Below are 13,075 nucleotides of genomic sequence, written 5' to 3' on the forward strand. Positions count from 1 at the left end.
AAAACAAAATGCTCTATTTTGTTAAAACATTATGGGCCAGATTACGAGTGGCATGTGAGCAATATCGGGTTTAGTGCGTCTGTTTGCACGTGTCGGATGTAGTGCTCATATTACAAGTTGAAAGTAAATTGCTTAGGGCAATTGAATTTAACGAGCATCGGATAGCGTCACTTTAGAGCTCTGGTTAACTGTTATGTGACTCAAAAAAGAGTCACAAAACACATCAAAATTACATGTAAAAGCACAGTTACACTCATAATAACACCATCTATTTAAAATTATTTAAAAAAAATGATTGCACAAAAAAGTTATAAGGGTTCAAAGATATGAGGTATCAGGTGTTAGAAAAAAAAGGCTGGCAAAGGGTTTAAACATTGAGATACATACATATACATGTCTAAATATGTATATGTATGAATATTTATGTGTATATACATAGATATATATATTTATATGTGTAAATATGTATTTACAGACATATATACACATATGAACACATAAATACATATGTATTTGTGTATAGACATATATATCAGTGCATTTGAGCTCTTTGCAGTCAAGTACATGAAAACACGTTAAAGCATATTTATATGCAAGATTCATAAATTGTTTGGTAATGTTAATATATGGTTTATTTTTTTATATTTTTAGATAAGAAAATGTCTTTTTTGTTTTTAAAGCAAATACTTGTAGTATTACAATCGGAAAGTTATGTAGATTAACTGAAAAAGCAACGTAGTTTTGGTACTTCTGAAACCTTCTTAAATTAATAATCACTATTTTTTAAAAATAGTATTTAAACACCTTTAAAGGTGGTGGTGGGGGGGGTCAAAATTAAACTTGCACTAATTCAGCTTTAACTTCTATTTTTAAATGTACTTTGTTGTCATGGTATCATTTGTTGAAAATGAATATGTAGATATCCTGCACTACTGGTGATTGTTGGCTACACACATTTGTCTCATTTCATTGACACACCACATATGGCCAGCTAGCTCCCAGTAGTGCATTGCTGCTCTGAGGCTAACTTGTGTTTTTCATTCCCTTGCAGGAGTTAAACACATAGTTATATACAAGCAATAGAGCAATAATACAATCTTCTAACATATTAGAATATATTTTTTTGCACATTTATATCCCTTTAATAAATAACCCCTGTTTATATTAGTAAATATTGAGTTTGCAGTTTGGCATCTGGACAAAGCTGGTGCACATCTCTCTAGGAATCTAAAGAGTGTGTGTGTACTTAAAACATCATGTTACCAACGGAAACGTTTAAATAGGAACATGTTGTGAACTAATCACCTCAGCCATGGAATTTAGCTAAAGACTTGTAAAACAAGGGATTCCTCTAGGTTTGTTGATGACATCAAATTGCGAGTCATGTTTGTTTGTCATGGTTAGACAAATCTCAGCACAATTTGAGGTTTTCTTTATCTTGTTTTTTCTTATTGGATGTGAGATATTTTGGAGGTAGGTGATAGGCAACAACCAATAAACAAATGTGTCTGGTCATATATGAAGCATTAGTAGGGGGGAAATCCTTTGTAAAGTCAAAACTAAGTTTCCCAGAGGATAAGCCCTCATATGACAAAGACATGAAGTCTGCCAACCATTTCATTTCATTTTATTACTTGCTACTATCATTCTCTTTAAGCCAAACCGAGAAACTCTTCCACACCCGGGATCAGTCAGATGTACAAAGTTCTTCTCTTCAGCAAGCCGAGCTGGTTACAGATCTGATCTCTGCACAGGTAAACTACAAACCTTACAAACACTTAACTCTTTATACTAAGTATTAAATACCCTACATACTACAGCACTTACAAATTATTCTACCTGGTAGTGGCAAACAAGTCATACATAGACTTTAAAGGGACATTCCGGTCCAAATTGAAATGCACATAGATGAATTACATCTTTAAATAGAAACATATTTGCAATATAAATGTATTGGCAAAAAATGCTTCTAGCAAAAGTTATTACTGTTTTAGTGTTAGCATATTCCTCTGCACGTGCATGTGAGGCATACTTAGATATTCTCAGTGTACCAGTATTTTAAACACTGCAGCTGCTCAGAGCACCAGTGGGGCTTGAATCATGTCAGCAATTAACAAATTGAGTCATTACCAGATGATACAAGCACCTTATTATACATGTATAATACAAAAATGCTTCTTTTTAAAACTGTACTGCATCCATCTGGATTCCAGTTTTGGCTGGAATGTCCCTTTAATAATGCCACAATGAACCAACTCTAGCAAATAAGCTAATTTACTAATGTTTTTTTGTTTTGTTTTTTACTTTTAATCCTTCTATTGAGTGCTCTCTTCATTTTCAATAGAACATTTTCAGATACATCTAATGAATCATATTAATAATGCTTTTCCAGTCTGCAGTCAAGGTTATTTCATGTAGGAGACCAATTCTGCTGTTGAAACAAGCATCTACATTATTTACTACACATTGTGTCATGAAAATAAAGGTATAATATTGTGAAGACATACTTGGTGCTGTGGTCTATTTGGATACTTTGATGGAATTGGGGTATGCAGTAACCCCTAACCCCTTGCATCAGTACTAAAATTGGAGATACGTCTGTTTGGGTGCTGAGCTTATTGATTGATTCTGTACATTATTTACTACAATATCCTAAATGTATTCTAGGGCAGGGTATTCAGAAGCCTAGGGACTTTAAAGGCAAACTAAACATTTCTTATGTGTAAACAAATAGTTTGTACCACGCTCCCTAAAAAGTCCAAAAACCAAAATCATAGGTTTACAAAATGCTGAAAATTGTCTAAACTGGCTATCTGATTTGTAATATTTGCAGGCTCCATAATTTGTCTTTTGGTCTCTCTAGGGAATGTGAATGACAACACAATTTTACACAAAAACAGATTAATTAGTGCTATTTAAACACCCTTAAATTATTTTCCATCTCTCCCAATTTGCCACACAAAGAGTCCTGATATGATAAAACAAAACATGATCTGTTTGTATGTGCAGTTTTGTGTCATTTATCTTGCTAAATAGATTTTCATATAGCTTTGTTTATACAGAACTATAATTATACTATCCTTCGTTACACTTTAGTTATACTTTTGTTTAGATAGAACACACAATTTAAAAAAAAAAACAACAAAAAAAAAAACTTTCCAGATTACTTCTGATTACTAGAAAAAAGTTCAACATATTTTGGCTGTAGAGGTTTTTTTTTGTTTGCTTTTGTCTTTTTAACGAACGTTCATAAATCAGAGTGTATAAAATGTAAAAAAAAAAATATCAAATGTACTTTTATTATCAAAGTGACTTCATTCTCTGGGTATCCTTTGTTTAAATGTAGCTACTGTCTATAAAAGCATACTGAGGTAGGTTCAGGAGAATGCATGTGTCCTGAACACCCTATAGTAGCAGGGTTTGCATCAGTGTTTGTAGCAATTTTATATATTTAGTTCTGAAGGCACATGCACAATACTCAGGTATGCCGATATAGAAATGAGTTGCTTTTGACAAAGAAGACAAAAAGAAAGAGGTATATTTAATAAAAGAAGTCAACTGGAAGCTGTTTTTTATGTTTCTGAATTGTGAACGTTTAATTCTGACTTTAATGTCACTTTAATCAATTTTTGGGTTGAGCCCAATCATATGTTGTGATAATGATTTCTGAAGTTTGTATATGGGAATTTAACCGAGGCATTATGTGTTTAGTGGGTGTGTGTATTTGTTTGTTAATGAATTGTCTATTTTTTATTAGTGTAAAAGTGCATATTAGTAATATTTGTTTAACTTTAATCAATCAAGCTGGAAGCTTTTGTATCTGTTGATTGATGTCAGTAGTAACTTCAATGTGTTTTAAGCATATAGAAAACCGATGTTACATTTGTAAAAAAAAATAGGCCTTTAAATTTATAGTTAAAGGGACACTAAACCCAAATTTTTTTCTTTAATGATTCAGATAGAGCATGCAATTTTAAGCAACTTTCTAATTTGCTCTTTCTATCAATTTTTCTTCGTACTCTTGCTACCTTTATTTAAAAAGTAGGAATTTAAAGCTTAGGAGCCAGCCCATTTTAGGTTCAGCACCCTGGATAGTGCTTGCTTATTGGTGGCTACATTTAGCAAACCAAGAAGCAAGCATAAACCAGGTTCTCAATCAAAAATGGGTCGGCTCTTAATCTTTACATTCCTGAATTTATTCACCAATCAGCAAGGACAACCCAGGTTGTTCACCAAAAATGGGCCGGCATCTAAACTTACATTCTTGCATTTCAAATAACGATAATAAGAGAATGAAGAAAAATTGATAATAGCAGTAAATTAGAAAGTTGCTTAAAATTGCATGCTCTATCTGAATCACAAAAGAAAAAATGGGGTTTAGTATCCCTTTAAGTATCGAGAATTTGGATTATGATAAGAACAAACAGGACTGGCATATGTTAAGTATAGGGCAATTTTACACTGAAATAATATATAAGTACTGCTTTTAAACAATAAAAATGGTTAACTGTGATTGAGCCGATACCCACAATGGCGCCATTAGCAGGGCAATAATTATGAAATTATAGATTGGGAGTCCAATAATAGTTTAAAATTAATATGATTAAGAATTTCAGAACATTTTAAATAATTTCATATTAAAAAAAAATAACAACATCCAAACACTTCACTGCAATCATAATCAAACAGTACCATGATCTTATCTAATCTGAGCACTTATCATATTTTTATATATTTAAAATGTATATTAACGTGTACGGAACATGCACAAAAACGTTTGCACTGAATTAAGCTACGCCAACATCTAAGAAATGTTATTACAAACAGACAAAGTGTATTTTGCTGTCCCATTGTGTTATCTGGAGAAGAGACTTCAGATAGTGTGTCAAACTGTCTTATGGTGTGACATGACATTTCTGTACAGTATAATGCATGGTACATTTTGCTCACTCCCATGCATCTAGCTGTAGCCATGACAATTAGCTGCTGTGTATGCTTATATTAGCAGTCCGATTTGAGGGGTGGGGGGAAGGAACATTTATATTATAGTTTACAGCTTTAAAGGGACAGTCTACACCAGAATTGTTATTGTTTAAAAGATAGTAATCCCTTTATTACCCATTCCCCAGTTTTGCATAATCAACACAGTTATATTAATATGTTTTACCTCTGTGATTACCTTGTATCTAAGCCTCTGCAGACTGCCCCCTTATTTCAGTTCATTTGACAGACTTGCATTTTAGCCAATCAGTGCTGACTCATAAATATCTCCATGGGAGTGAGCACAATGTTATCTATATGGCAAACATAAACTAGCGCTGTCTAACTGTGAAAAACTTTCAAAATGCTCTGAGCTAAGAGGCGGTTTTCAACGGTTTAGAAATCAGTTTGAGCCTAGCTAGCTTAAGCTTTTAAAAAATAACACCAAGGGAACAAAGCAAATTTGATGATAAATGTAAATTGGAAAGTTGTTTAAAATTGCATGCCCTATCTGAATCATAAAAGTTTAATTTTGACTAGACTGTCCCTTTAACTTACCAGTAAAACACTTAGGCCTAGATTTAGAGTTTTGTCGGTAACGACCCGCGTAGCTAACGCCGGCTTTTTTCTGGCCGCACCATAAAAATAACTCTGGTATTGAGAGTCCACAAAAAGGCTGCGTTAGGCTCCAAAAAGGAGCGTAGAGCATTTTTAACGCAGCTTCAACTCTCGATACCAGAGTTGCTTACGCAAGCGGCCAGACTCAAAAACATGCTCGTGCACGATTCCCCCATAGGAAACAATGGGGCTGTTTGAGCTGAAAAAAAAACTAACACCTGCAAAAAAGCCGCGTTCAGCTCCTAACGCAGCCCCATTGTTTGCTATGGGGAAACACTTCCTACGTCTGCACCTAACACCCTAACATGTACCCCGAGTCTAAACACTCCTAGCCTTACACTTATTAACCCCTAATCTGCCGCCCCCGCTATCGCTGACCCCTGCATATTATTTTTAACCCCTAATCTGCCACTCCGTAAACCGCCGCTACTTACATTATCCATATGTACCCCTAATCTGCTGCCCCTAACACCGCCGACCCCTATATTATATTTATTAACCCCTAATCTGCCCCCCTCAACGTCGCCTCCACCTGCCTACACTTATTAACCCCTTATCTGCCGAGCGGACCTGAGTGCTACTATAATAAAGTTATTAACCCCTAATCCGCATCACTAACCCTATAATAAATAGTATTAACCCCTAATCTGCCCTCCCTAACATCGCCGACACCTACCTTCAAACATTAACCCCTAATCTGCCGACCGGAGCTCACAGCTACTATAATAAATGTATTAACCCCTAAAGCTAAGTCTAACCCTAACACTAACACCCCCCTAAATTAAATATAATTTTAATCTAACGAAATTAATTAACTCTTATTAAATAAATTATTCCTATTTAAAGCTAAATACTTACCTGTAAAATAAACCCTAATATAGCTACAATATAACGAATAATTACATTGTAGCTATTTTAGGATTAATATTTATTTTACAGTCAACTTTGTAATTATTTTAACCAGGTACAATAGCTATTTAATAGTTAAGAACTATTTAATAGCTAAAATAGTTAAAATAATTACAAATTTACCTGTAAAATAAATCCTAACCTAAGTTACAATTAAACCTAACACTACACTATCAATAAATTAATTAAATAAAATACCTATAATTATCTACAATTATACCTACCACTATACTATCAATAAATAAATTAAATACAATACCTACAAATAACTACAATGAAATAAACTATCTAAAGTACAAAAAATAAAAAAGAACTAAGTTACAAAAAATAAAAAAATATTTACAAACATAAGAAAAATATTACAACAATTTTAAACTAATTACACCTACTCTAAGCCCCCTAATAAAATAACAAAGACCCCCAAAATAACAAATGCCCTACCCTATTTTAAATTACTACATTTGAAAGCTCTTTTACCTTACCAGCCCTGAACAGGGCCCTTTGCGGGGCATGCCCCAAGAAATTCAGCTCTTTTGCCTGTAAAAAAAAACATACAATACCCCCCCCCAACATTACAACCCACCACCCACATACCCCTAATCTAACCCAAACCCCCCTTAAATAAACCTAACACTAAGCCCCTGAAGATCTTCCTACCTTGTCTTCACCCTACCAGGTTCACCGATCCGTCCTGAAGAGCTCCTCCGATGTCCTGATCCAAGCCCAAGCGGGGGGCTGAAGAGGTCCATGATCCGGCTGAAGTCTTCATCCAAGCGGGAGCTGAAGAGGTCCATGATCCGGATGAAGTCTTCTATCAACGGCATCTTCAATCTTCTTTCTTCCGGATCCATCTTGCAGACCTCCGACGCGGAACATCCTCTTCTCCCGACGCCTACTAGCCGAATGACGGTTCCTTTAAGGGACGTCATCCAAGATGGCGTCCCTCGAATTCCGATTGGCTGATAGGATTCTATCAGCCAATCGGAATTAAGGTAGGAATATTCTGATTGGCTGATGGAATCAGCCAATCAGAATCAAGATCAATCCGATTGGCTGATCCAATCAGCCAATCAGATTGAGCTCGCATTCTATTGGCTGATCGGAACACTCAATAGAATGCAAGCTCAATCTGATTGGCTGATCGAATCAGCCAATCGGATTGAACTTGATTCTGGAATCAGCCAATCAGAATCAAGTTCAATCCGATTGGCTGATTCGATCAGCCAATCAGATTGAGCTTGCATTCTATTGAGTGTTCCGATCAGCCAATAGAATGCGAGCTCAATCTGATTGGCTGATTGGATCAGCCAATCGGATTGATCTTGATTCTGATTGGCTGATTCCATCAGCCAATCAGAATATTCCTACCTTAATTCCGATTGGCTGATAGAATCCTATCAGCCAATCGGAATTCGAGGGACGCCATCTTGGATGACATCCCTTAAAGGAACCGTCATTCGGCTAGTAGGCGTCGGGAGAAGAGGATGTTCCGCGTCGGAGGTCTGCAAGATGGATCCGGAAGAAAGAAGATTGAAGATGCCGTTGATAGAAGACTTCATCCGGATCATGGACCTCTTCAGCTCCCGCTTGGATGAAGACTTCATCCGGATCATGGACCTCTTCAGCTCCCGCTTGGATGAAGACTTCATCCGGATCATGGACCTCTTCAGCCCCCCGCTTGGGCTTGGATCAGGACATCGGAGGAGCTCTTCAGGACGGATCGGTGAACCTGGTAGGGTGAAGACAAGGTAGGAAGATCTTCAGGGGCTTAGTGTTAGGTTTATTTAAGGGGGGTTTGGGTTAGATTAGGGGTATGTGGGTGGTGGGTTGTAATGTTGGGGGGGGGTATTGTATGTTTTTTTTTACAGGCAAAAGAGCTGAATTTCTTGGGGCATGCCCCGCAAAGGGCCCTGTTCAGGGCTGGTAAGGTAAAAGAGCTTTCAAATGTAGTAATTTAAAATAGGGTAGGGCATTTGTTATTTTGGGGGTCTTTGTTATTTTATTAGGGGGCTTAGAGTAGGTGTAATTAGTTTAAAATTGTTGTAATATTTTTCTTATGTTTGTAAATATTTTTTTATTTTTTGTAACTTAATTCTTTTTTATTTTTTGTACTTTAGATAGTTTATTTCATTGTAGTTATTTGTAGGTATTGTATTTAATTTATTTATTGATAGTATAGTGGTAGGTTTAATTGTAGATAATTATTGGTATTTTATTTAATTAATTTATTGATAGTGTAGTGTTAGGTTTAATTGTAACTTAGGTTAGGATTTATTTTACAGGTAAATTTGTAATTATTTTAACTATTTTAGCTATTAAATAGTTCTTAACTATTAAATAGCTATTGTACCTGGTTAAAATAATTACAAAGTTGACTGTAAAATAAATATTAATCCTAAAATAGCTACAATGTAATTATTCGTTATATTGTAGCTATATTAGGGTTTATTTTACAGGTAAGTATTTAGCTTTAAATAGGAATAATTTATTTAATAAGAGTTAATTAATTTCGTTAGATTAAAATTATATTTAATTTAGGGGGGTGTTAGTGTTAGGGTTAGACTTAGCTTTAGGGGTTAATACATTTATTAGAATAGGGGTGAGCTCCAGTCGGCAGATTAGGGGTTAATGTTTGAAGTTAGGTGTCGGCGATGTTAGGGAGGGCAGATTAGGGGTTAATACTATTTATTACAGGGTTAGTGAGGCGGATTAGGGGTTAATAACTTTATTATAATAGCGGTGCGGTCCGCTCGGCAGATTAGGGGTTAATTATTGTAGGTAGCTGGCGCCGACGTTGTGGGGGGCAGATTAGGGGTTAATAAATATAATACAGGGGTCGGCGGTGTTAGGGGCAGCAGATTAGGGGTACATAAGTATAACGTAGGTGGCTGTCGGCAGATTAGGGGTTAAAAAAATTTAATCGAGTGGCGGCGATGTGGGGGGGCCTCAGTTTAGGGGTACATAGGTAGTTTATGGGTGTTAGTGTACTTTAGAGTACAGTAGTTAAGAGCTTTATGAACCGGCGTTAGCCCAGAAAGCTCTTAACTACTGACTTTTTTCCTGCGGCTGGAGTTTTGTCGTTAGATGTCTAACGCTCACTTCAGACACGACTCTAAATACCGGAGTTAGAAAGATCCCATTGAAAAGATAGGATACGCAATTGACGTAAGGGGATCTGCGGTATGGAAAAGTCACGGCTGAAAAGTGAGCGTTAGACCCTATTTTGAGTGACTCCAAATACCGGAGTTAGCCTAAAACCAGCGTTAGGAGCCTCTAACGCTGGTTTTCATGGCTAACGCCTAAGCACAGCTGTGCAGATTATTTATAAGTATTAAATATGCGCAGAACATAGTAGTCTGTTTCAATCTGTAAGGAAAGATTTGCACTCTAGTTTTCTAATGACCTAGCATGACTTCAAACTAATTAAAATACTCAACAAGTAACATTTTTAAACTATGACTCAAAATGTGGACAGTTGCAATGGAGTAACAAATTTGTGCTACTTATCTTGATATAGAGCGCAATATATCGTACTCTGCTGCATTGAACATGGATCACAGTTCCAGTTATACTACATATGAAATTTGGGCAGCTTTACAATTTGCAACAGCCATTTTTCTAATGGATTGGAATGCTATTGAAAATAAAAATAAAGAAAAAACCTGAGTTGAAGATGTTTTTTGCACACCAAAATGTATAGAGTTAAGTTAATATAAATGGCAATGTTAAAGGGACAGTCTAGATCCAATACAATACTTATTCTTTAATATTTATGGTAACATACCTGACAAGCATCTTGCAATGTGTTCCACATCTATAAGCTTGTAAGAAGTGCATGAAACTTTTATGTAATCATTATTTTTTAGCAGCTGAAAACCAAGCTTCCTTTAAATGACGTCATCCAAGATGGCGTCCCTCGAATTCCAATTTGCTGATAATATTCTATAAGCCAATCGGAATTAAGGTAGGAAAAATCCGATTGGTTGATTTAATCAGCCAATCGGATTGAACTTCAATCCGATTGGCTGATTAAATCAACCTATCAGATATTTTTCCTACTTTAATTCCGATTGGCTGATAGAATCCTATCAGCCAATCGGAATTCGAGGGACGCCATCTTGGATGATGTCATTTAAAGGAAACTTCATTCTTCGTTAGGACTTCGATTGAAGAGGATGGCTCCACGTCGGCTGGATAGAAGATGGCTCTGCTCCGCTCCGGAAGGATGAAGATAGAAGATGGTTTTAGAGTAGGGGTGTGTAGGTGGTGGGTTGTAATGTTGGGGGGTATTGTATTTCTTTTTTTTTTACAGGTAAAAGAGCCGATTACTTTGGGGCAATGCCCCGCAAAAAGCCCTTTTAAGGGCTGGTAAAAGAGCTGATTACTTTGTAATTTAGTTTAGGATAGGGAATTTTATCATTTTGGGGGGCTTTTTTATTTTATTAGGGGGCTTAGATTAGGTGTAATTAGATTAAACTTCTTGTAATTTTTTTTATTTTTTATAATTTAGTGTTTGTTTGTTTTTGTAATATAGTTTAGTTTATTTAATTATATTTTATTTTAGATAATTATAGTTAATTTATTTAATTAATTTATTGATAGTGTAGTGTTAGGTGTATTTGTAACTTAGGTTAGGATTTATTTTACAGGTAATTTTGTAATTATTTTAACTAGGTAGCTATTAAATAGTTATTAACTATTTAATAGCTATTGTACCTAGTTAAAATAAATACAAAGTTGCCTGTAAAATAAATATAAATCCTAAAATAGCTACAATGTAACTATTAGTTATATTGTAGCTATATTAGGTTTATAGGGGGGCTTTGTTATTTTATTAGGGGGCTTAGAGTAGGTGTAATTAGCTTAAAATTGTTGTAATATTTTTATAATGTTTGTAAATTATTTTTTTATTTTTTGTAACAGTTCTTTTTTTATTTTTTGTACTTTAGTTAGTTTATTTAATTGTATTTATTTGTAGGTATTTTATTTAATTAATTTATTGATAGTGTAGTGTTAGGTTTAATTGTAGATAATTGTAGGTATTTTATTTAATTAATTTATTGATAGTGTAGTATTAGGTTTAATTGTAACTTAGGTTAGGATTTATTTTACAGGTAATTTTGTAATTATTTTAACTAGGTAGCTATTAAATAGTTATTAACTATTTAATAGCTATTGTACCTAGTTAAAATAAATACAAAGTTGCCTGTAAAATAAATATAAATCCTAAAATAGCTACAATGTAACTATTAGTTATATTGTAGCTATATTAGGGTTTATTTTATAGGTAAGTATTTAGTTTTAAATAGGATTCATTTATTTAATTATAGTAATTTTATTTAGATTTATTTAAATTATATTTAACTTAGGGGGTGTTAGGGTTAGGGTTAGGTTTAGGGGTTAATAACTTTATTATAGTAGCGGCAATGTCGGCGATGTTAGGGGCAGCAGATTAGGGGTTCATAGGTATAATGTAGGTGGCGGCGATGTCCGGTCGACAGATTAGGGGTAAATAATTTTATTATAGTATCCAAAGCAAATGATGATGCACTCAATGAAGTGAAAGGACTTTTATTGAAGTGAACAGCAGCAACGTTTCGGGGCTACTGCCTCTTTGTCAAGCTAAAAATGCAATGCACATACAAACAATTTATAGCACAGCTAATTAAAACAAGGACCAATAGGAACACATATGGAAGGTGGAGTTACACAGAAGAAACAAAGTTTTTCTCATGCATAGTAACATTAGTTTAATTAACCCCATGTTGCCAGATAAGGAATCCTAAAGGGCCAAAGTTAAAAACATCATATATGAGGGGACATATATAAATAAATACATAGCCATCTATATAGAAAGAAGGAGAGATATACAGAGAAACATAATAATTAAATCATAGTAATGGGTTGAGATCAAAATCCCGATTCATGCCCTTGGGGTAAAGTGTATCAAGTTTCCATATCCACTTGGCCTCTCTGTACAGAAGCTCTCTATGTCTATCACCCCCCCCCCCCTGGGTTTTCTTTTTATTTGGTCTAATACCATAAAGCGAAGTTGGTTTGCTTGATGTCCCATTTGTAAAAAATGAGCAGGCACAGGAAGATCTTTAGTACTGTCATTTCTAATAGTAGACTTATGTTGTCCTATACGGTCCCTTACCCTTTGGGTGGTCTCCCCTATATATAACAGCCCACATGGACATTTAAGGGCGTACACAACATAGGAGGAGTTACAGGTAAAAATCCCCAGTATTTTAAATTTACACCCGGAGTAGGGATGACAAATTTCACCCCCTTTAATGACACTGTTGTCATCCCTAAATTTAAAATACCGGGGTTTTTTACCTGTAACTCCTCCTACGTTGTATACGCCCTTAAATGTCCATGTGGGCTGTTATATATAGGGGAGACCACCCAAAGGGTAAGGGACCTTATAGGACAACATAAGTCTACTATTAGAAATGACAGTACTAAAGATCTTCCTGTGCCTGCTCATTTTTTACAAATGGGACATCAAGCAAACCAACTTCGCTTTATGGTATTAGACCAAATAAAAAGAAAACCCAGGGGG

At 35.1% G+C, this 13,075-nt stretch overlaps 1 protein-coding gene across 1 annotated transcript in view; it reads left to right on the forward strand.

Moving 5' to 3' along the window:
• The first annotated feature begins 1,502 nt into the window (after positions 1 to 1,502).
• Positions 1,503 to 13,075, forward strand: part of MMP21 (matrix metallopeptidase 21) — a 72,714-nt gene continuing 61,141 nt past the window's right edge. Inside the window, exon 1 of the mRNA XM_053692968.1 lies at positions 1,503 to 1,754. Within this exon, the coding sequence (XP_053548943.1) occupies positions 1,503 to 1,754 (252 nt within the window). The remainder of the gene's footprint in view (positions 1,755 to 13,075) is intronic.

Source organism: Bombina bombina, chromosome 9 (genome assembly GCF_027579735.1).
Source record: "Bombina bombina isolate aBomBom1 chromosome 9, aBomBom1.pri, whole genome shotgun sequence".
In the NCBI taxonomy this organism is placed as follows: Eukaryota; Metazoa; Chordata; class Amphibia; order Anura; family Bombinatoridae; genus Bombina; species Bombina bombina.